This window comes from Onychomys torridus, chromosome 5 (genome assembly GCF_903995425.1).
Source record: "Onychomys torridus chromosome 5, mOncTor1.1, whole genome shotgun sequence".
NCBI lineage: Eukaryota > Metazoa > Chordata > Mammalia > Rodentia > Cricetidae > Onychomys > Onychomys torridus.
The window spans coordinates 20,308,117-20,330,390 of NC_050447.1; the positions used below are offsets into that span (position 1 = coordinate 20,308,117).

At 40.3% G+C, this 22,274-nt stretch overlaps 2 protein-coding genes across 2 annotated transcripts in view; both read left to right on the plus strand.

Annotated features, from left to right (window-relative positions):
- The window catches only part of Lpcat2 (lysophosphatidylcholine acyltransferase 2), a 61,864-nt gene that overhangs the window by 25,837 nt on the left and 13,753 nt on the right, over positions 1–22,274 (plus strand). Inside the window, exons 9-11 of the mRNA XM_036189149.1 lie at positions 5,560–5,642; positions 8,064–8,189; positions 9,285–9,438. Coding sequence (XP_036045042.1) covers positions 5,560–5,642; positions 8,064–8,189; positions 9,285–9,438 — 363 coding nt within the window. The remainder of the gene's footprint in view (positions 1–5,559; positions 5,643–8,063; positions 8,190–9,284; positions 9,439–22,274) is intronic.
- On the plus strand, positions 20,472–21,480 carry Capns2 (calpain small subunit 2). The gene has a single exon (XM_036189150.1). It carries the CDS (start codon positions 20,558–20,560, stop codon positions 21,302–21,304), a length of 747 nt encoding a protein of 248 aa, XP_036045043.1. The 5' UTR covers positions 20,472–20,557; the 3' UTR covers positions 21,305–21,480.

Genomic DNA, 22,274 nt, shown 5'->3' on the forward strand with positions numbered 1-22,274 from the left:
GCTTGTGTGGTTTAGCTCTGCTTTCTTTTTCTACAAAAGACCAACAAACATGTACTTAAAACAGCCTTGTTCTCACCTCTGCAGACTTGGAAGCTATCACACACGCACACTCACACACCACACCACACATGCCATCAATATCCTATCCTTTCCTCTAAATCGAACCTTGTCTAGCCAAAAAAAAAAAAAAAAAATGCAGCCTCAGATGTGGAAGTCCACACAGAGCTGTACTTCCCCGTCTGGCGTACATGTCAGTGGTGAAACTGCATTACAGCGGGGTACCTGAGTTCCTCATCTTGTCCTCTGACTGCTATTACCACATTTCCTTTCTGTGTCATGACTTCATTTTTTAAAAATTGCATTCTCCATCTGGCAAAGGAAAGAATGTATTCTTTGTTCCTTAATTTCACAAATGAAGTGACTTTTGGAAATAGTTGAATCAGCAGGGAATTGAACTGATATATTTGGACTGTGGTGCCGAACTGGAATTTATGGACTTTTAAGTTTAGTATTCTTGTTTTTATTGTATTTATTTTGGATTTATAGTTTGGATTTATAGTTCTTTCACACATGGAGCTCCTGACTGCTTTAATTATTTTGTTTTATTTTATGGTACTGGGAATTTCACCCAGGGTTTCACACATGCTAGGCAAGGGTTCTAGCAGGCAATTTACATATATCCCCCAGCATTTTTTATTCTATTTTAAGAAAGAGTCTTGCTAAGCTGCCCAGATTGGCCTCAAACTTGCAATTCTCCTGCCTCAGTGTCTGAGTAGCTAAGATTAAAGAGTATACCACCATGCCTAGGTCTAATAGCTTAGTGACATTTAAATATTTAGTTCTCCACTGTTTGAATATAACTCAGAAATGCATCCCAGCAGCCTTTTGGACACAAAGTATGGCCACACTCTGGCACAGACTCTAATAATCCAGGCCTCACCTATGAGGCTCAGACTTTTCCATTATAACTTCTGTGGCAGAGCTAAACTGCCCCACATGGAGCTCTGTTTATGGTCTCAGATAATTTTGTTCCTGGAACTGCAGGTATCTGGATAGTTCAGAAGCAACTTTTTTTTTTTTTTTTAACTTGATGGAAATTTTTGTTATTTTTTGTAAAAAAGCTCTTAAACCAATTTAAGACTTGCTATCTAAGAATATGGTATTAATTTTATACTTTTAAAAGTGAACTTTGGGTGGATTATGGTGATGATGATTGTATATAATTTTTTTTTTTAAAGAAAGTCTTCAAAAATCCCGTTACTTAAGGGAAGCTTGAATACAGCCATGTGTTATATAACATCTGCACATGTCCACAGAAATGCATTTTATGTAAACATTATAGACTACACTTGTACAAATGTAGACAGAAGAGGTTCACACACACACAGGCTCTCTAGGCTATGTGGTAGAGCCTGTTGCTTCTCAGCTGCAAACCTGTTCAGCATCTTACTATGTTAAATGCCGTAGGCAGTTATGACACAATGATAAATACTTAGACATCTAAAAACATGTATAAACAGCTCCGTTGTAACCTTGCAGGATCATCATTATATACACGGTCCATTGCTGAACGAAGTGTTATGCTGCATGTGCTTGTATGTTTGTATAATTTACTTAAATATCTAAATACCTTAAATTATTTGCAATTTTGAATCTCAAACAGGCCTTTTAGAAAATCCAGCTTTTACAACTTCCCATTGGTACACACTAGCCGAATATATACTTGTTATGACAAAGCAACTGTGTTCTAGAACTTTCAAAATTCTGTAATTTGCAAGTATTGGTAAACATGAGTGTTACGAAAAGCATCAGATTGTTCCAATTTTTTGCTACCTGCCCATATGTGTGAAAACCACTTCAACTTCTCTAGATCTGTGTTCTCACTGGCGAATGAGGACAATAATGCCTTTTTATGGGGTTGTAAAGTTTAATAAGTCTACTTATGTGGTAAGCGTTCATTAAGCATTAACTTTTACTTCCCACCTCACCTGGCAGTTTTCTTCATTGGAGAAGAAGCACCAAGTGGTGGTGATAAAAGTCTTCCCTTCATTTTACGTTTTCTCTCTGAAGACTTAGGAAAGGGGTCATAAGAACGACAATCTCACATTGTTAGGGTTGACTCAAGGATGCTTTTGTTGTCTAGGACAAAAAGAAAAGAAAGACGATCATCGTGTCATTGTTTAGCAGTGTCCTGCCTCTTACTCACTAGTTCGTGGGAAGGACGTGTGCCTGGTGTGGTTAGGAAACAATGAGCAAACTAGTTTTACTGGTGTTCAGTGTTGATGGGAGCCCTGGTCCTTGTTACTGGATAAATGTGGCTGATGCACCAGGGAGTTAGCTCTGAGTCTTGTGTACGGTTTAAAGCTTGAGAAGAGTTGAACACCATAAAATGCAAAGCCCAAAGCTGGGAAATGGGTCAGCAGACGTTTTTAACAGGGACAGGCTGCGAGACAAAGTCAAGCGTGGTGTGAAACTGGACTGAGCAGGGACGGGCGTGGAGCTCCAGGGCTGGAGGCAGTGCAGCGGGACAGCTGCAGAGTTCCCATGGGCTGCCTTTCTCTGGAGTTCAAAGTCAGCAGTCACTGGCGTTTTTGAAAAGTGAAGACTTGTTTGGCATTTTAAAACTTTGTTTCCTTGTATTGTTTTGTTAGAGATTTTATGAACATTTTTAACTTCCTTTTTTCTTTTTGAATTTTGTACTCCACAAGTGTAGTAAATTTTACGAGGTTAGGACAGAGGGAATTTTTAGTTAACTCTGATTTACAGTTTGTTGATCTGGATATATTAAGTGATGTGGAGACCTCTGGTGGCTTGGTTGGTTTTTCCACCTTGAAGAATTAGGTGCCTAGCAGAGACTTCTGGTGAGACAGGACCAAAGTTGTTCATTTAACAGAAGGACTTGAAACCCAAAAATGGCTAGATGCCTTTCCCTGGATCACACAGCAGGGCCATTCTCTGAAGTGCTGTTGCTTCCTTGTAAAGTTAATAAAATAAACATGAAGAGCAGAATGACACATGGCACTCTATTCTGCAAGTCCTTTACATTTATCTCAAGAACGTCTCCTGCATCGCTACTCAGCTCTGCATCCCCGTTCCTCCTTTTCCGAGTCCCAAGGTCTCACCTGGGACCATTGCACGATCTTCCAGGCTCTTCTTTCTCTGCTCCCAACCTTTTTCTCTCTGGTACCCAAACACCCAAGTTGTTGCTCAAAGACTCAGACCTTGGGGCTGGAGAGATGGCTCAGCAGTTAAAGGCACTGGTTGCTTTTCCAGAGGACCTGGGTTCAATTCCCACCACCCCTATGGTGGCTCATATTCTCCTGAACTCCAGTTTGGGAGAATCTGATGCCCTCTTCTGGCCTCAATGGGGTGCACTGACATGTATGTAGGCAAAACACCAATCCACAAAATAAAGCACACAAAAGAACCTTAGGCCTTGTCCTGTCATACTGCTTTGCCTAAACTTTATCCGAATCACCAGTGTACCAAGATTCATAGCCTGTTTAACAAAATTTGAATATAGGCCCATCTGAAAACAGTAATATTTCTTTGTACAAATCCTTTTATTTTTTCTTTTTTAAGTTCTAGCCTGGCCATTTATGTGTGGACTTGGCTATATTATTTAGTCTTTTAGGACACATTTTCATCATAAGTTAAAAAGCTAACATTTCATCTTAAATGGTAGGACTTGCCTCAGAGCTGAGAGAGCTAGTTGTACGGAGTCATGGCTCCTGTTGGCTGATTTAGCTCAGTGCATGATAAATATCTGCCATACTTCATGGAGAGCTTCCTGAGGGGGAGGGGCTTCAGTGCCAAATCTCCCGAGTGTGGTGCCCTGACTGGCACATGAGAGCTCAGTGTTCAAACAGTATTTGTTGAATGAATGCAAGTCATGAGATCTTGAGTCATTTAATCTTCATAAATTATAATTCTTTATAATATAAAGAAGAGAATTAATGAAACAATGCCTATGAAACATATAACATCGTCCCAGGTTCAGAGATGTATTTCAATAAGCAAGCAAACTGGCAAAATGGTTTGAAAGCCATGATCAAGGTTTGAATTTTCTATAGAGCATTCTCCACAGAATTAGCTCTTTTGGGTGGACCTTCCCCCTTGCCACCAACTGCTGAATTGACTGCATCTCCTTTCCCCCACCCCCACTCAGAATTAACAATTTCCTGCTCCTTACTCTCATGCTCCAGGAAAAAATGGTCTGGTAGGAGAAAAGAAAGTCTGGCAAGCCTTGGACTGAACCTGGGCCATATGAATTCTATAATATTGGATCAGTGAGCTAAGATTTTAAACCCTGCCTGTGACTTAGCATGTAGAGGGACAATGATATGTTAATCTATCCTATAAGATGTAGGTCTTCTTTAGAGGAAAAGGTCCTAATAATATCATCTGGAATATTTTAAGATCTGAAAAGTTATATTATTTGACTACGGAATTAAGACCTTCTTTGTGTTCAAAAACCATAAATTTAAAGGATAGTGGCTGGAGAGTGGGTAAAGTGACTGCTACATGGCATGGGCACCTCATAACCTAGTGTTGGGAAGAAGGAACGGGGTGGGGGCATGGGAGATGGCTGGGGAGCTCTTTGGCCAGACAGAGAGCTTGGGGTTCATTGAGAGACTGTTTCAAAAACAATAAAGTAGAAAGCAATAGAGGAAACACCTGGAGGTTGACCGATGGCTTCCCACATATATGTGCATATATGAGCACATACACCCACATGACTTGTGCACACACACACATACACACAGGTGAATTTTTTTAAAAACAGCAAGGACAGTGCAAGTCAGGTGTCAGTGTTAGGTGGAGAATAAAGTTAAAAATGATAAAGCAAAAATATGAACAAACAAATGAAAAAAACATGACAAAAGACTAGAAAGCCAGTTCTGAACTTTAATTTTTTTAAGTAGAAAAAATAACAAAACATGGTTTTCAATCAAATAACTAAAGTATTGTTGACATTGGAATTTTTGGAATAGATAAGATTATAAGAGGTTTTTTTCCACCCCAGGGAGGGCTGGGGAATCTGTGGTTGATATGTAAAATGAATAGAAAATCTCTTAATTTAAAAAAAAAAAAGGAGAGTTACAAATTGGAAGTGACTGTCACAAGAGAGAGGGGAGAGAGAGAGAGAGAGAGAGAGAGAGAGAGAGAGAGAGAGAGAGAGAGAGAGAGAGAGGAGTTTTTTAAAGGCCATTTTCACATAAAATAGGAATGAAGAAAATCCAGCTCTACAGATGAGATGTTAGGCACTGCTATGTTACCAGTCCCAGAATTCTAGGCATCAGCCTTCTTCAGTATCATGGTAAGGCTAGTAGGTGACCATGGCCAGCTTTCCAGAACTGGGGAGGCAGTTTAGCCAAGTTAACACAGCCAGGCTCCCATGTCCCAAGTCTGAGAAGCCCGGTGCCCCTTCTGTGGCATGTGACCATGCTCTAGGAAGGCCAAGGTTGAAATGTGTTGATTGGCCGTTTAATTTAATTTATTTAGTGTTTAATGTCTTGTGTGTAAGAACTGCTGTGGAAAGGTGTGCCTGTCTTTCAGTTTATGCCTGTTCAAGTACCAAGTGATGAAGAAAAAAATGACCCCGTTCTTTTTGCCAGTAGAGTCCGGAATTTAATGGCAGAGTAAGTATGTCTTGGAGATTCTAACTGATAAATAATTTGAAAATTATTGGTAAATGTTACTTAATATAGCTTAAACCCCACCCTCCTCCACCCCATTCTTGGTTCTTATTCGTGAACTCAGTTGGTGAGTATGATGGTGTGCTAAGGGACGTGGTCAGTGAAGTAACTGATAGTAATATGTCTCAGCTCAAAAGGCCAGCTAGTGTCTTCCACACGTGCTAGCCTGTCACTACTGAACCTTGGAGTGGTTTCAGGCACTCTCTCGGAGGCCAGTTATCCATCCCCTGACCTGCTGGCTCTTTCCAAGGCATTAATGATAATACCATCAAAAAGTGAAAGGATGCCTGGAAAAGGAAAATAGCTACCCTTAGGAAAGGATGCCTGTAATAAATAGCACCTAGAAACTAGACAACATAAGGTAAATATTTCTTGCACTTAAGGGAGTTTTAACTGTTGAGTGTGTAATTAGATAAATCATCCTGACTTGTAGGGAAGGAATGTATTATTGTACACCACCACACAGGCTGCCTCAGGGCCCTGGGTGTATAACCCTCATCCAGGTACCACTTCCCTCTGTGAGCCCTAGTAGGGGGTTTGGGGCTAATAGACATGCAAATTTTTTTCCCTTCCCTTTCAGTAAGAATTCAACAGGAACTTTGAATTTGACTTTGTCCTGGCTAGTTGTATGTCAGCTTGACACAAGCTAGAGTCATTTTAGAAGAGGGGTTTTCAATTGAGACTATGCCTCCATGAGATTTGCCTGTAGGCAATTCCATAGTACACATTCTATCTTTTCTTTTTGGTGGGAGGATTTTAAAAAATTATTTCTTTTATTTTTTTAAGATTAATATAATTACATAATTTCCTGTTCCCTTTTCTCCCTCCAAGCCCTCCCATACCTTCTTTCTTTTAAATACATGTGCTCTTTTTTTCAATAATTATTGTTATGTGTGTGTATGTTTTCTTAAATGCATACACACAGACACCCAGTCCGAATAATGTTACGTGTATGCATGTTTTCAGTGCTGACCATTTGGTGTTGGATGACCAACTGGTGTGCTCTTCCCTGGGGAAAACTGTCTCCCCCTTCTAGCATTTCTTAGTTTGTAGTGAATTTTCTTAATTACTGATTCATATGGGAGGGCCCGGCTCACTGTGGGTGGTGCTACCCAGGGCCTGAGGTCCTGGGTTCCATAAGAAAGCAGGCTGAGCAAGCTAGTTTATAGTCTGTGTATCAGCTCCTACCTTCAGGTTCCTGTTCTGCTTGAGTTCCTGACCTGACTTACCTCAGTGATGAACTGTTACCTGGAAGTATAAGCAAAATAAACCCTTTCCTCCCCAACTTGCTGTTTGATCATGATCTTTATCACAACAATAGAAACCTTAACTAAGACCACATTTTGTATCCAAAATGTTTATTGAAACATTTTTGCTATTGAATATACTTGGGTAAGCTTATTTTATGTAGTTTCTAAACCAGCTGGAAAATATTTTTTTTTCACAATGTAAAAGCAAATTTTATAGTTATATGCCAATTTATGTCTAAAAGTTAGGAAAGCATTTTTCAAGATATCAGATATCTTGACTTCCCATGGTATACCTAAAGGCAAAGAAAGGATTTGTTCAATCAGCTTTTTCCCTACAATATGAGTTGGGTGAGTAATGGCCTTACATAAAGAATAAGAGATCAAGTCACCCCATCTCTGAGCTCCTTTTCCTCATATATGAAGCAGAAATTAAAATTATTGCTTTGTCTTTTGTATGGTTTTTTATTATAATGATACCTAAGTGGGAAAATAAATGATAACCATTTGGAAATGTGCCTGCTCATCTCAGCTCTCAGGAGGCTGGGGACGGCGATGTCAAGGCCAGCCTGGAGTGCACACTGAGACCCTGTATTAAAATATAAAAGGCAAAAAAAGCGATGAGGAGCACAGTGGATTTCCTTTATTCATACTGTCTAGCATTGTGCTCATCTCAACCCTGAAGTCAGGAGAGCAGTATGTGATCTCATAGACACTTCTACAAGCAAGTCAGTGACTGTTACCACTTTTCAAATCCAGACTGTGGTGGACATAGTGCTAATACAATAGTTAGTGTTACTAAGCAGTTTCCCCAAAGTCATGTGAGATGGTGACAGGTAGGACTCAAATCTACGTTCCCTAGAACCAAACCCCACAGCACTAACTATTATGTTGCATGATTGATAATGCTACTGCTGATTTTTCCAGTTAGAACACAAAACATGAATTTTCAGCTGCGCAGAGACCTAAAGGCAGGAGGAGTAGGAAGTGGAGCAAAGCCAGAGAATCGTGTGAGGAGCCATGAATTCCTTTCTGGTCACTACTGCCTGCTCACCAGCTCAGGACGAGTAGAAAATCATGGGTGCTTCTTTGAATGCTCTCTCCTCATTGCTTTCAGAGCTTTGGCAATACCAGTAACGGACCACACCTACGAAGACTGCCGGCTGATGATCTCAGCAGGACAGCTGACATTGCCCATGGAAGCTGGCTTGGTAGAATTTACTAAGATTAGCCGGAAACTGAAGTAAGTATATTTCAAAATATATGTGCACACACAGACACATTCATGCCCGAACGCATGTGTGGAAGTTAGAAGACAACTTGCAGGAGTCAATTAATTTGCTTCCCAACATGATCTCCACCAACCAGAGGTTGAACTCAGGTCCTCAGGCTTGATGGCAAGCACCTTTACCTGATGAGCCATCTTGGCAGCAAACTGCCCCGTCTTCACACACTTTTTTTTTTCTTCCAGCATTTATGATGTAATTTGAACCATTTGGTCATACTAATTTGGCTGTCTGGGGTACAAGTATGACCCTCACATCCTTCTTTAATTTTAGTTAATTCTATTCCTATTCTTACTAGGAATTTGCAGAATTTATTGACCTGATAGATGCTGGCATCCTCCCTAGGCAATTGCTGTAAAGCTAGTTCTTCTTTCAAAGTTTGATATGGAAATGTATTTTAATAAATTATATAAAAATACTATTTTTGTCCTCCAAATGACAATAAAATGTTGCTTTTGTATTAGCGCTATGTCCATGATATTCTGTGGATTTGAAAAGTGATAATAGTCGTTGAAATTGTTTGTGGAAGTGTCTGCTAGATCACATATTTAATTCTTCACAGCAAAGAGGTGGTAAAAGCATAGTGTACTTGCCACGATTTTATCATTCTGACTTTTAACAGCTAATATCAGAGGAAATGTGTATAGTTTAGTGAATCACCCGATTCTAACATTTTGTGAACTGTGAATTACCGTCTTGAAAACTTGAAAGAAGAATCTATACTTTCTTTTGTAACAACTCACTAGGCAGCTGTTGCCTTTCCAGATACTGTCAGGTTAAAGTTCTTGGGTCACTTGCTGGTCCACCGCACTGCTTGTATTTGCTTGTCTTTCCTTCCAATATTTGGAGTTTTTTTCTTGTCACTTATTGATACACTTTTAAATTTTAAATGGTCACATACATGTTTGATATGTTCTCTTAAATACCTATTTTCACTTCCTTTTTAAATTTAACATAAAGTATTTTCCCTTAGACAAATCAATAAGATAACAGTCATAAAATGCACATGTGGCTTAGAGAAACTGATCGTGTACTTGCTCTCCTCTGTGTAGATTAGACTGGGACGGCATCCGTAAGCACTTGGACGAATACGCGTCTATTGCCAGTTCCTCCAAAGGAGGCAGGATTGGGATTGAAGAGTTCGCAGACTACTTGAAGTTGCCTGTTTCAGATGTCTTGAGACAACTCTTTGCCCTCTTTGACAGGGTATGTTAAAATTTATCTTGAGCATTTTACTCAGCCAGTTCCTACAGACCTCAAGGCAGACACTGACAAATGCCTCAGGCCAGTGTGAGAAGAACCACTGTCGATTAATGTCACGAATTGATCCCCCTCAGTGTGAATACTAAACATAGCTGTGAATATATGTAGTGCAACTGGAAGTAGTGTGTATTAATTTAAACATCAGTTCAGAAGTGAAAATGGACTATATAGTCACGTCTGCAGTGTAGGGTTGGAAATGTTTGTGTAATTGGGAAGAATTTTTAAACGTATGTAGAATTTGCACATTGGTGGCATGGGTGGTAGTGATATTCTGAACATTTCTGGACTGCCTCAAAATGTATGAAGACCAAATGAAATTGCCTGAGAGAATTCATCTAAACACTTCACTGTTTATGAATATGTAAGTTTATGCAACTAGTTAACTGACTCATCAGTAGAGTTTCTTTAGAAAAATTTATCAAGATTTCAGAGTTTCTTTAAAGAGTTATTTAGTGTATGAAGTGTTAAAATGAACTCTTTTTGGTTATAGTTCCAAGTTAGCACATGTATAGAAGCCTGTTACAATCTTAACATTTATAGTGTAAAAAGACAAAAATAATAATGTCTTTTTGTAGCTATCCATTTGTAATTAAGCCCTCCCCCACCTTTCATTCCTTTAATCATTCATCTGCTGTCCATCCTGCTCATTATGCATTTTCAAGACTCCATATAAGTGGGACCATATAGTACTAAAGTCCCGGTTATGGTTTCTTTCACAGAGTATAATGTATTTACTATTCAGCCACTGGGTTAAATGTAGCAATAATTTGTTCCCTCTATCTATTTCTCTAGTGAGGAAAATTTGCTTTGTGTCCAGTTGGGGTAATTAAACATGTCTTCCTATCTTCGGCCTCCATGGTTCCCAGGCTTCCAGATTGTTCTCTGGGCTGTGACTTTCCTCACCAATCCTTCTTTAGCATTTTTTTTTCAGGTGTAGTTTGGTTTTTTTGTTTGCTTGTTTGTTTTTGTATTTTACCCAGGGTTGTAGTTTAGTTGGGAGAGAGCTCGAAGGGGACTTATTCCCTCTACTGCTAGAATTCCCAGTTAACTACCACCACCAAAAAAAGGTATTTCCCAAAAGGAATTATGCTTGATGACAGACAGCAAGCGCTCCCGTCCCCAGCTATCTCTCCTCTCACTCCCTCAGCGTGGTCACCTTCCTAATGTTGTGCTTTGTGATCATGTAGAATCAACTAGTCTTTAACACGACATGGGACATGGGTCACCAGCCTTTCTCTGTATGGAGCCCCTCTGTATCTCTGCTGCGCTTGCTACAATATTCAAATAGCATGCTCTCCTACATGAAACGGCAAATTAATGTCACAGTGTGCTTAAAGTGTAATGAAGATTCATGGTGAGGGAGAAAAATGATTGAACATTAGCTATGAAAGTTGGTAGATAGGAGGTGCTTTTCTCTTTATAATCACTGTTCCTGTGATATTTCCATAGCAGCTTTCACTATGGCTCAAATCCATGTAAGCTGTTTCCAGGGAAGTTTCTCTGCAGTCTCTGTGCTGACAGAGGGGATGTGACAGCGACATGCAAATAAGGGAAGGAGATGAGGAGATGGGAAGGGTGTGTAACAGGGACAAAGGGGACAGTTACAGCACCTCTTTAGACACCATCATCTGGAACTTTTCATCAACATTAAAATAGTATTTGTAAAAGTTGTCCTATATTTCAGTGTCAGACTACCAAAGCTGGCAGTTCCAGGATTGTCCTGGCTTCTGACTGGAGACACCTGCTAATACCTGTGCTATTTCTACATCACATTTAAATACAGGAAGATTTGGGAGCCAGAAAGGGAGCTAAAAGCAGGGATTAAAATAACCGCCAGTCAGACAGATTGAGTCACTCTGACTAAGAGAAGACAATTGGTCCCAGGCATAAGGATACTTAACATAAGGATACTGGTGAGAACTGTAGCATAAGGATACTGGTGAGAACTGTAGCATAAGGATACTTACTGGTGAGAACTGTAGCATAAGGATACTGGTGAGAACTGTAACATAAGGATACTTACTGGTGAGAACTGTAGCATAAGGATACTGGTGAGAACTGTAACATAAGGATACTTACTGGTGAGAACTGTAGCATAAGGATACTGGTGAGAACTGTAGCATAAGGATACTGGTGAGAACTGTAGCATAAGGATACTGGTGAGAACTGTAGCATAAGGATACTGGTGAGAACTGTAGCATAAGGATACTTACTGGTGAGAACTATAACATAAGGATACTTACTGGTGAGAACTATAACATAAGGATACTTACTGGTGAGAACTGTAGCATAAGGATACTGGTGAGAACTGTAACATAAGGATACTTACTGGTGAGAACTGTAGCATAAGGATACTGGTGAGAACTGTAGCATAAGGATACTGGTGAGAACTGTAGCATAAGGATACTGGTGAGAACTGTAGCATAAGGATACTGGTGAGAACTGTAACATAAGGATACTGGTGAGAACTGTAACATAAGGATACTGGTGAGAACTGTAACATAAGGATACTTACTGGTGAGAACTGTAACATAAGGATACTTACTGGTGAGAACTGTAGCATAAGGATACTTACTGGTGAGAACTGTAACATAAGGATACTGGTGAGAACTGTAACATAAGGATACTTACTGGTGAGAACTGTAACATAAGGATACTGGTGAGAACTGTAACATAAGGATACTGGTGAGAACTGTAACATAAGGATACTTACTGGTGAGAACTGTAACATAAGGATACTTACTGGTGAGAACTGTAACATAAGGATACTTACTGGTGAGAACTGTAACATAAGGATACTGGTGAGAACTGTAGCATAAGGATACTTACTGGTGAGAACTGTAGCATAAGAATCCTGGTGAGAACTGTAGCCTGTTTTTGCCAATCACATTTCTCCATGGACTATTTTAGTAGGTGTCATGGTTTCTACTTATTTATTTATTCATTTATTTCTCTTTCTGATGAGAACTGGCATTCATTTCCTTTTGTGGTGTGGAACACACCGTGTTGCTAATGCAAACATGAGATCTTCCTCCTCGGCTCCTTAAGCAGTGTGTTTTATTTTGCTCTACCTATTCCTGCATTCTTCATATATGCTTGCATTCTGTTTGCCCTCACTAAACAGTGTAACACATCAGCCTCCTGGTTAGCTGTCCTGCCTTTGCTTGGTAGGTCGTTTCCACCCTGTCTCGCAGTCTTCCTTAGTGCTATAGGCACTGACTTCTGATCTCCTCTTATTGATTTACCTGAGGACTTACTCCTTGGACAATAAAGTTAATGATACATAAAAAGTCATTAGGATATTAGTGATTTTGAAAATCTATTCATAATATAGTAAAATGTTTATGACACATTAGTAAAATGAATTCAAAATGTCACTTTACACAGCACTCAATTTTATACTAAAAATAAAAGGAAATAGGGCAGGTCCCATAATTGAAGCCATATGTGCAATTAAAATGAATGCAAGGAACTCCAGGTAGTGATGGGCTACAGAGCTTCAGGTTTGCAAAGTGGTGATGTGAGATGGCAGAAGTTTTCCTACACTGATGTCTTGAAAGAAGAGAGAAGGAAATGGACGCTGGCCCAGGACTCATCTGGGGTGTTGTGGTGTATTCAAGGAGCTAAAGACTAAATCAGAACTAGAAGCAGGTACAGCTGCAGAGATGCCAAAGCTGAGGAAGGAATTCATAGAATATAGACAGATTTCACTCACCCTTGCAGCTATAAATGTTTTTCTCTGCACTTAGCTTTCCATGTAGACCATAAGCTGCTCTTCTGCCTGCCACATATTGAAAAAGAAAATAGTGTAGAGAATTAATGACTAATGTATTAGATATTCTGTCTGTCTGTCTGTCTGTCCACCCTCCCATCCCTCTGTCTCTGTCTCTGCGCCTCAGTCTCTCTCTCTCTCTCTCTCTCTCTCTCTCTCTCTCTCTCTCTCTCTCTCTCTGTTTAATGCAGCTGCATGTCTGTGCCTGTGAAGATTTTCTATGCTTTGAAAAGCTGAGTTGTGTAATTGTTACCACACCTTGTGCACACACTCACACATACCAGGCCTGTTTCCTCAGTCTAGTGAAGTGATTGGGCTTAGGAATATTTGATGGGAGAGCAAGGAGGTCCAGCAACTCCAAATGTGTTCCTCTCAGTAGCTGTGTAGTAAATTTAAAGTTTAATGAGGGCTGGGTGTTCCTGGAGATCTCTTAGCAGCCGTAGATTCTGGAGTGGAACCCCCAGCCCCTTTACATGTCTCTTTGCCCTCTTTTTCCTTCTCAGGTTCCCTAAGACTCTGTCTTCCCAGCTGCATTCTTGCCTAATCTATAAGAGCTGCATAATTATTTTATCAATTTGTCCTAAAAATGCTATTAGTAGTGTGTTCTTTAGCTTCTCAGGTATTTGATTGTAGACAACTTAAAGGTTCCAGAGGTGGCATGTCATTGTTGATTAGTTTGGAGTAGTTTCCTTTGGCAAGGTCCCATCTCTCTGAGGGACAAAAGCAAAAGACTCTTCTTATCTTTGGCTTTAATTGAGCTTGTTTATACTCATGAGTATTTACTGAATTCTTCATGTCAAAGGTTAATTGGAAAATTAGTTAAGTGTCCAGATAAGTCTGAGACAGTACTTTAGAACATTGGCATCTCAATATTTTTATGCTAATAATTCAAGTTAAGTACTGAATTATTTGCTAGCACATTTGAGGGAACTTAAGAGCATTTGAAGAGATCTAGAGATCTAGAAATAATACTAGCTAAATCAGGAACAATTATGGGGCAGTCATTTCTATAGACACAGCTATGTCTTGCCAGTACCATAACAACAGTGTTCATTCCATCCTCTGCAAACACCTTTTGTAAATCTCCTCCTACACTTAAAAAAAATGTTTTGTTTTGTTTTTTTATGTGTAAGGGTGTTTTTCTTGCATGTATGTCCTTGTACCACATGTATGCCTGGTGCACACAGAGGCCAGAAGAGGGCATCAGATCCTCTGGAGCTAGAGTTACAGATGGCTGTGAGCCACCCGGTGGGTGCTAAGAGTTAAAACAAGGTCCTCTGGAAGAGCAGTCAGCACTCTTAAACTCTGAGCCATCTCTCCAGCCCTCCTTCCCTAGTCTGAAGTAGTAGTATATCAACAGTCTTCACAGACACAAGAAAAGAGTGAAGAACTTGATTTCTACTTCCTCTGGTATAGTCTGACCTGAGCTCCGTATCTTACTAACCAGTACTATTCTGTACACAAACCATTGACTAGTAGGACTGTATGGTTACTATTTCCCTTCTTTAAAACACATTGAAAAGTGTCGTATTTCCATTTCTGCTGTTTAGTACTGAGCTCTTCTGGCAGCAGTATGTCCTTTGTTTAAGTATGATCCAGGAAGGATTTATGTATACTTTAGCACTCTGGCAAACCAGCCTTTCTGGCTATTGTAAACTCCTGTAGATCTTGTATTACTGTTTCATTCTGTAGAATGAATGTATTTCTTTATTCCAAGTTCTTCCCATCTACCCTGTTCTTGATGTGAGTCCAAGTACAAGTCGTGAGTGCCAATAATAACAAACATACTGGCTTGCACTTGTTTTTAGAAGCGAGGTGCTGTGCATAGTACAGGGATTTTACCTTCAATGTCTGTAGAGAGACTAGACAATTCCCATCTTGTTAATTCCATGGCAGTTTTGATTAAGTAATATAGTGTTTGATAGTTCATGTGAGAAGAGCTCATCTTGATTTCAAGTCCAGTTTTTCAGACCTTGCTCTGTGAAACTCACTTCATAACTGACATGACATCGTTTGAGGAAAAAGGCTATTACTTATGTGTGGGATAGGTGAACTTTTCTACTCAGTTGTCTTGAAAGTTTGGCAGTCCTCTATCTGAGCATTTCTTTCCAATTCCTAGGTTGACTTGGCTCTCTCATCTCATCCATCATAATATTTTTCTATGAGTGTTATTATATTATAAATATGTATCTGGACATAAGAATTATATCCTTTCCCTTCTTAATGCTTGGGTACCTGGGAGATTAGTAGAGGAAACAGAAGAGAGGCTGAAACAATCCAAACTTTTTCACTGGAGCAAGTGAGCAATTGCTGGCTTCCCTTGAGAGCAGAGGGGAGCAAAGAGCAGGCTTTGTAAAGAAAAGATTGTGTTCAACCCGTTCCCCGACACTGGGCAGAGCAAGAGTCCAGCATAGTGAAAAAATTGATACTGTCTACATAGAGTCTAGGAAAGCTTTTGATGTCATCCAACCTGACATTTTGATCAACAAATGATTGACAAGTTCAGACTGTCTACTCTACTTCATGTTGAAGCAGCTAAAACCTCACCTGACAGAAAGTCTTCCTCTGAGATGGGAGTTGGGAGTCCTCAGTTAGTGTGGACTCAACCCTTCCTGTGACCTTGAGGTCCTCTTTAGAGGAGTAATGTGCTTAGTAGGTTGTAATCAGGAATACTTTTGAAAACGAGGCAGCATGTAAACATAGGATTAGGTGTAAGTAACATTAATATAACCAGGTTCAAGATAGAGATAATTATATATATCAGAAAGAGGTACAAATACCAGAAGGAAACAGAACTCAAGAATGCGGCTGCTGTCACTATTACAAGACACATGAAAATCCAGACACATGCTGGGCAGTGGTGGTGCACGCCTTTAATCCCAGCACTCAGGAGGCAGAGGCAGGCAGATCTTTGTGAGTTCAAGGTCAATCCGGTCTATAGCCAGGGCTACATAGAGAAACCTGTCTTGACAAACAAAAAACAAGCAAACAAAAAAACCAATAACAAACAAAAATCCAGACACACACAACTCTAGAACCTGAGGCCTTTGGCATCAAATTAATTGCCCATTCTCTTTATTTTGTGGTAAGCAGCTAGACCAAGAGAGGAAGTTCCATGTCATAGCCACCAAGCTAGCTAATTGCACCATGGAAACCAAACAATTTAATATTTTTTTTTTGCTATAAACTGTTACTGTAGATTAAAAAAAATTACTTTCTTAAGATGTGTTTTACAAATCATTTTATTCACTTACTTTAAGAATACAAGTTTTCCCCTCAGTTTATTTGCCAAGCTATGCATCCATCACCATCAATCAGTATTAGCACATCTCTGTCAACCTCATATGATGACTTGTGTCACTGACTGTATAATATTTTTGTCACATGCTTCTTTCCTAGAACCTAGGTGGCTGCCACTAATCTGCTTCCTATCTTTATACATTTGGGTTTTCTGGACATTTTGAGTAATTGAAATGCCATAACATGTAGTTCCGTGTGTCTGGCTTCTTTAGTTAACATGCTTTGAGATTCATCCATGTAGTATGCATCAATGATTAATTTCATTTTGGTTTTGATTAGTATTTCTTTGTATCAGACATTCATTTACCAGTTGGTAGATATTCAGGTTGTTTTCACTTTGGGCTATTAGGAATAATATTCTAATAGTGTTCATGTATCATTGTTTATCTCTTAAGTTCAGTAACTCTTTCTTCCAAATTGGGGCTAAATTTTCCATTAGGTGTGGGCTGGTCTGTCCTTTTCATCCAGGTTTTAGCAGTGGTTTTTCCTCCCAGATAGCAACTCAGGTTGTTATAGATGTTCTAATAAATAACCATAGAAGATTAAATGGGCCATTAAAGAAGAGACTTTTTCATCTAATAACAACATTTGATCATGTGATGATCTATGACAAACTGTTAGCCAAATACCCTCCTTCTTTATAGAAAATAAATTATTGGAATTTAAAATGTAACAAAATAACAAAACCACATGTAAGATGAGGTGCACTGTATATGATACTAACTGCTATCAAGTTAATTTGAAACATTAAAAAATCTAGAAAGAAGGCCCAGTGGTTCAGAGCACTGGCTATTCTTCTGGAAGACTGATGGTTGATTCCCAGCACCCACAGGGTGGCCCACAACTGTAATTCCAGTTAGGAGATCTGACACCCTCTTCTGGCTTCCAGGGGCACTGCATGCATGTGTACAAAGACATGCATACAAATAAAGCACCCATGCACATAAAATTAAATTAAAAATGGAAAAACAAAGCCATGGATTTTCCTCTTAAAGAAGCTTCATGAATAGATTTAAGTCTGTGTGAGACACAGTGAAGGAAGGCAGTAATTTGTGGGTACTTTTCCCTACACAGTAAAGGATGACATTTGTCCTTTGGTGTTCATAGAAGTAATTTCATTGTGCCCCTAAGAAATAAAGCCAGTCAGCTATTGGATATGGCTGAAATAGACAGGATATTGAAGACATTGTTCCCATGACCTAAAAAAAGGGAAAAAGTGATACTGTTAGTTGGGTTTAGTGGCATATACCTGTAATCCAAGCATTCCAGAGCTGGAACAGGAGGATTGAAATTACAAGGTCTTCTTGGGCTGTGTAGATATATCAGAAGAGAGGGAGAGACTGAGATTTTTCTGTTCCCGTTCTCTTCTAAATAGCTAGCCCATTTGTTGTTCTAGATTTGTCCAGTTTCACGGTAATTTCACATCTCTTCTCCTTTTGATTTCACTTTGAGCTATGGGTGGTTCTGCAGCAGGTTGTGAGGTGGACCCTAGTACATGGTAGTCCCAAATCCTTTCCAGTCCAGTCCTGCTTTGTTGCTATCTCATCATTTTCTCTCTTTAAACAGAGCCTCATCACACTGTGCCATTACTGCCTCTTGAGTACCCCGCATCCTTGGGTCCTTCTGTTTCTTCTTCACTGTCCTTTTGTATCATTGCACATTTGGAGGATGACTGCACCTGTAGTCAGACGTACACATCACCTCTTCTGGAGTAAATGCTCCCTTTCCTTTGTCTCAGCAGAGTTCGTTATGTTCTTTTCGGTGACTTTGCTAGCTTGGTAATACAATATAAAGCATGTTACCTGAATGACCTTCAAGAGGTGCTAACTTTTCTGAGTTTTTCTTTATGTGGGATATGTTTTTGTCTTCCAGAGGAATTTTATGAAATCTTAACACCAAACTATGATCTATGAAATCTTAATTGTTTAGTGTTAAAGATAGACATATGCAAATGAACACAAGCTTATACGTATCGTCAGTCCTTATGATCTACTTGACTTTGAGCACAACAATCCTATTTTATTTACCTTTCTATCCTAACCACCTAGTAGCCCATGTCCTAATACATACAAAATTAGGTTGAACCATTGTAAAGCAAATAGGGAAGATATTCTTATCATCACTTTTCAGATTTGCAATAAGTAATAAAATAATTACTAAGCAATAAAATAATCGTGTGTGTGTGTGTGTGTGTGACTGTGTAACTGTGATTGTACGACTATGTGAGTGTGTGTACATGTAGAGGCCAGAGGTAGATGCCAATGTCTTCCTAAATTACTCTCTCCTTTTTGAGGCAGTGTCTCTCACTGAACCGGAAACTCACTGATTCGGCCAGACTGGTTGGCAGCAAGCCCAGGGATCCCATTTCACCACCTGCCCAGGGCTTACAGGTGTGTGCTGTGGCACCTGGGTTTTTACATGGTCCCTGTGTTCAGTCCACAAACACTTTACTAACTGAACTGTCGCCCTAGTTTTAAGAGGCCTCGTAATCTCGCCACTGAGTCCTAGCCGTCTTCCTCTGCATTCACCACTAGAACTCCCAAAGACCCATGGAGGACTTGGATTCAAATGGAACACATCCAAGGTAGGCTTTATCAGAGTATTGTCTGAGACCTACCTATCACACGCTGACTTCAGAACATGCTTGTTAAAATATATAATCAAATCTCACAAATGCAACATTGAAGAAAAAAAAAAAACAGACGAGGAAGCTAGACAAATTAATGGAAATCATAGGAGTATCATAAGTGCTAATTTTACAGAAATAATAATTAGTGCTATGAGCAACTATGCACCACCCATCTGGATAACTTAGACGAGTGGAGAGATTCTCACACATACTCAGCCTGCCATTCCTGGATCATGAAGACTCAGGAAAGCTGTAAAAGCTCTTCGTCTTTTTTCTCTAAGAATTTAGTTGATTTGTAACTCTGTGTGTGTGCGTGTGTGTGTGTGTGTGTGTGTGTGTGTGTGTGTGTGTGCATGTGCATATGCCTGCCGTGCCCACAGAGGCCAGACATGGGTATCAGACCCCCAGAGGCTGGAGTTAAAGGAGACTGTTGCCTGATATGGGTGATGGGAACCAAACTTGGTTCTCTGCAGGAACAGTATGTGCTCTTAACTGCTGAGCCATCCCTCTAGTCCCAAAGTTAAATTTGGACCTGAGTCTGTAGCTTAGAAAGGCCCAGGTCCATATGGTTTCACTGGTGAATTCCTTCAAACATTTAAACAAGAATTAACACTATGGACTGGGGAGTGTGCTCTGAATGTGCTCTGGAGAATGAATTCACCTGACACACACACCCCAGCACAGCTGCCTGTGACTCTAGCACCAAGCGGTCCATAGATACATATACGTATATAGTATACTTTTTGCATACATATTAGTTTCAAAAGGTTCCAAAAATATTAATTATGGATCCCACAGCCAACCTCCAGACCAAACTTCTGAGGGAAGGATCTAGAGACCTTGGCTGAAGAAGACGCCTCTACCAAGTTGTTCTTAAGAACTGGATTCTGGAAACCTTAAAGGAAGGAGAACATCTGTATCAAATGCCCAAGAATTCTTCAGTTCAACTCCTAAGTAAATATTCCTTGGTTAAGAAGTTGTTGATTCGAGTCACTCACCTTCTTTGAGGAAAATTCATGTCCTATTTTGGGTGCTAATAAAAATGCCATAGAAACGCAATGCCATGGAAATTTGTAGTTTTATATTTTCTATTTAAAATAGTATTCGAATATGGACTATCTAAAGACATGGAAAAATAACTTCATTGAGGCCTATGAAAATGTGGCTGGTGCTAGGACCCAGCGGAACTCAGCAACTTTGGTTGGCGATGAAACATCTCCTCATGGGTGTGGTGCAGTCTTAAGCAGGCACAGAAAAGCCAGTTCTTCCACATGTGTGCTAGCGACTCTGAGGCTTTTGCAGTTCTCCAAACCATCTCCAGGATTTTAGCTGCTTTCACACCTGCTCGTTAACCTGCAGGCATGTTTCTGGCAAAGGCGATCCTGGAAGGGGCAGATCGGGGTCTTGGGGGGGCTCTTGGAGGCCTTCTTGGAGGAGGTGCTCAGGGGAGAGGAGGCGGAGGCAACATCGGAGGGATCATTGGAGGAATCGTCAATTTTATCAGCGAGGCTGCTGCTGCTCAGTATACCCCCGAGCCGCCTCCGCCGCAGCAGCAGCATTTTACCACCGTAGAGGCCTCGGAAAGTGAGGAAGTCAGGCGGTTCCGGCACCAGTTTGCACAACTGGCTGGACCCGACATGGAGGTGGGTGCCAAGGACCTGATGAATATTCTCAACAAAGTCCTTTCCAAGCACAAGGATCTGAAGACCGATGGCTTCAGCCTTGACACCTGCAGGAGCATTGTGTCCGTCATGGACAGTGACACGACAGGGAAGCTGGGCTTTGAGGAGTTTAAGTACCTGTGGAACAACATCAAGAAATGGCAGTGTGTTTTTAAGCAGCATGACAGTAACCATTCTGGCTCTCTCAGAAGCTCCCAGCTGCGCAGTGCCGTGCAGGCTGCAGGCTTCCAGCTAAATGAGCAGCTTTACCTAATGATTGTCCGTCGGTACGCTGATGAGGACGGCAGTATGGATTTCAACAACTTCATCTGCTGCCTGGTCCGACTGGATGCCATGTTCCGCGCTTTCAAGTCTCTGGATCGGGATGCGGACGGCCTGATTCAGGTGTCCATCCGAGAATGGCTGCAGCTGACCATGTATTCCTGAAGTGGATGGAGAGGCCCGAGACCTCCATGGAGGACAGCCCTGCAGAAAGCCTCGCTGTACGAGCCACAGCTCATATTCCACCCAACAGCTACCATTTCCCGGGAGGGGGGCGCTCTTTTATAATGCTGCATATTCCCGATCGTCCGTGCTATACTGCTTAATTAAAACTAATTTTGGACAAAAAGTGTTCTGCGTGTTTTGTAGATCCATGTTTTGGGAGATGATATGTAGAGATATATTATACATGTGCTGAGGAGGTACTGGTTGACTTATTGGTTATTACTTATTGGTGAATGCATTAGCATTGTTTACAATCCTGGACTAAATCAAGAAAGCATCAGGAGGTAGGATTTTTTTCCCCTCTGAAAAGCTGAGAAGGAAAGATTAAAGACTGTCCTACTCATAAGTTCACATCTGGTCTTTATATTATGAAGAAGTGTACTTTCCAGAGAACTTACTTTATTGTATAGTGATAGGTTCAAAAATGTACGATTAAGCAATTTTATTCAGGGGTATCATTTTATAAAAGATATCGAACACCTACCCAAAAGTCCAGAGTCCTTTGGCTGTTTTCTAGTAAGACAAACAGAGCAGTTTTGTGTCAGTGTGTTTGTAAAGAGTCAAGGGCCTTGAGGAATAAAAAGGTATTCCAGTTGTTCAAAATGTCTTTAGCCATCTTAATGAATCAAAAAAAAAAAAATCACTCTTATGTTTACTTCATACAAAATCAGGCACACCCAGGTGATGTTAGCCAGCTCTTGTCCCATCTTGCCCTACCTTAGAGCAAGGAAAATTCTTTTGCTTATCTTTGGAAACGACAGGCAGGGAGAAAAAAAAAGAGAGAGAAAATAGGCAAGACACATAATTAGCAATCAGTGAAGTGGAATATGGAGCATCGTAGACAACAGATATTGCCGACTTTTATTGCAGTGGTTTGAGGTCCTGGCTGCAGTTTTGAGTGGCTGACTCC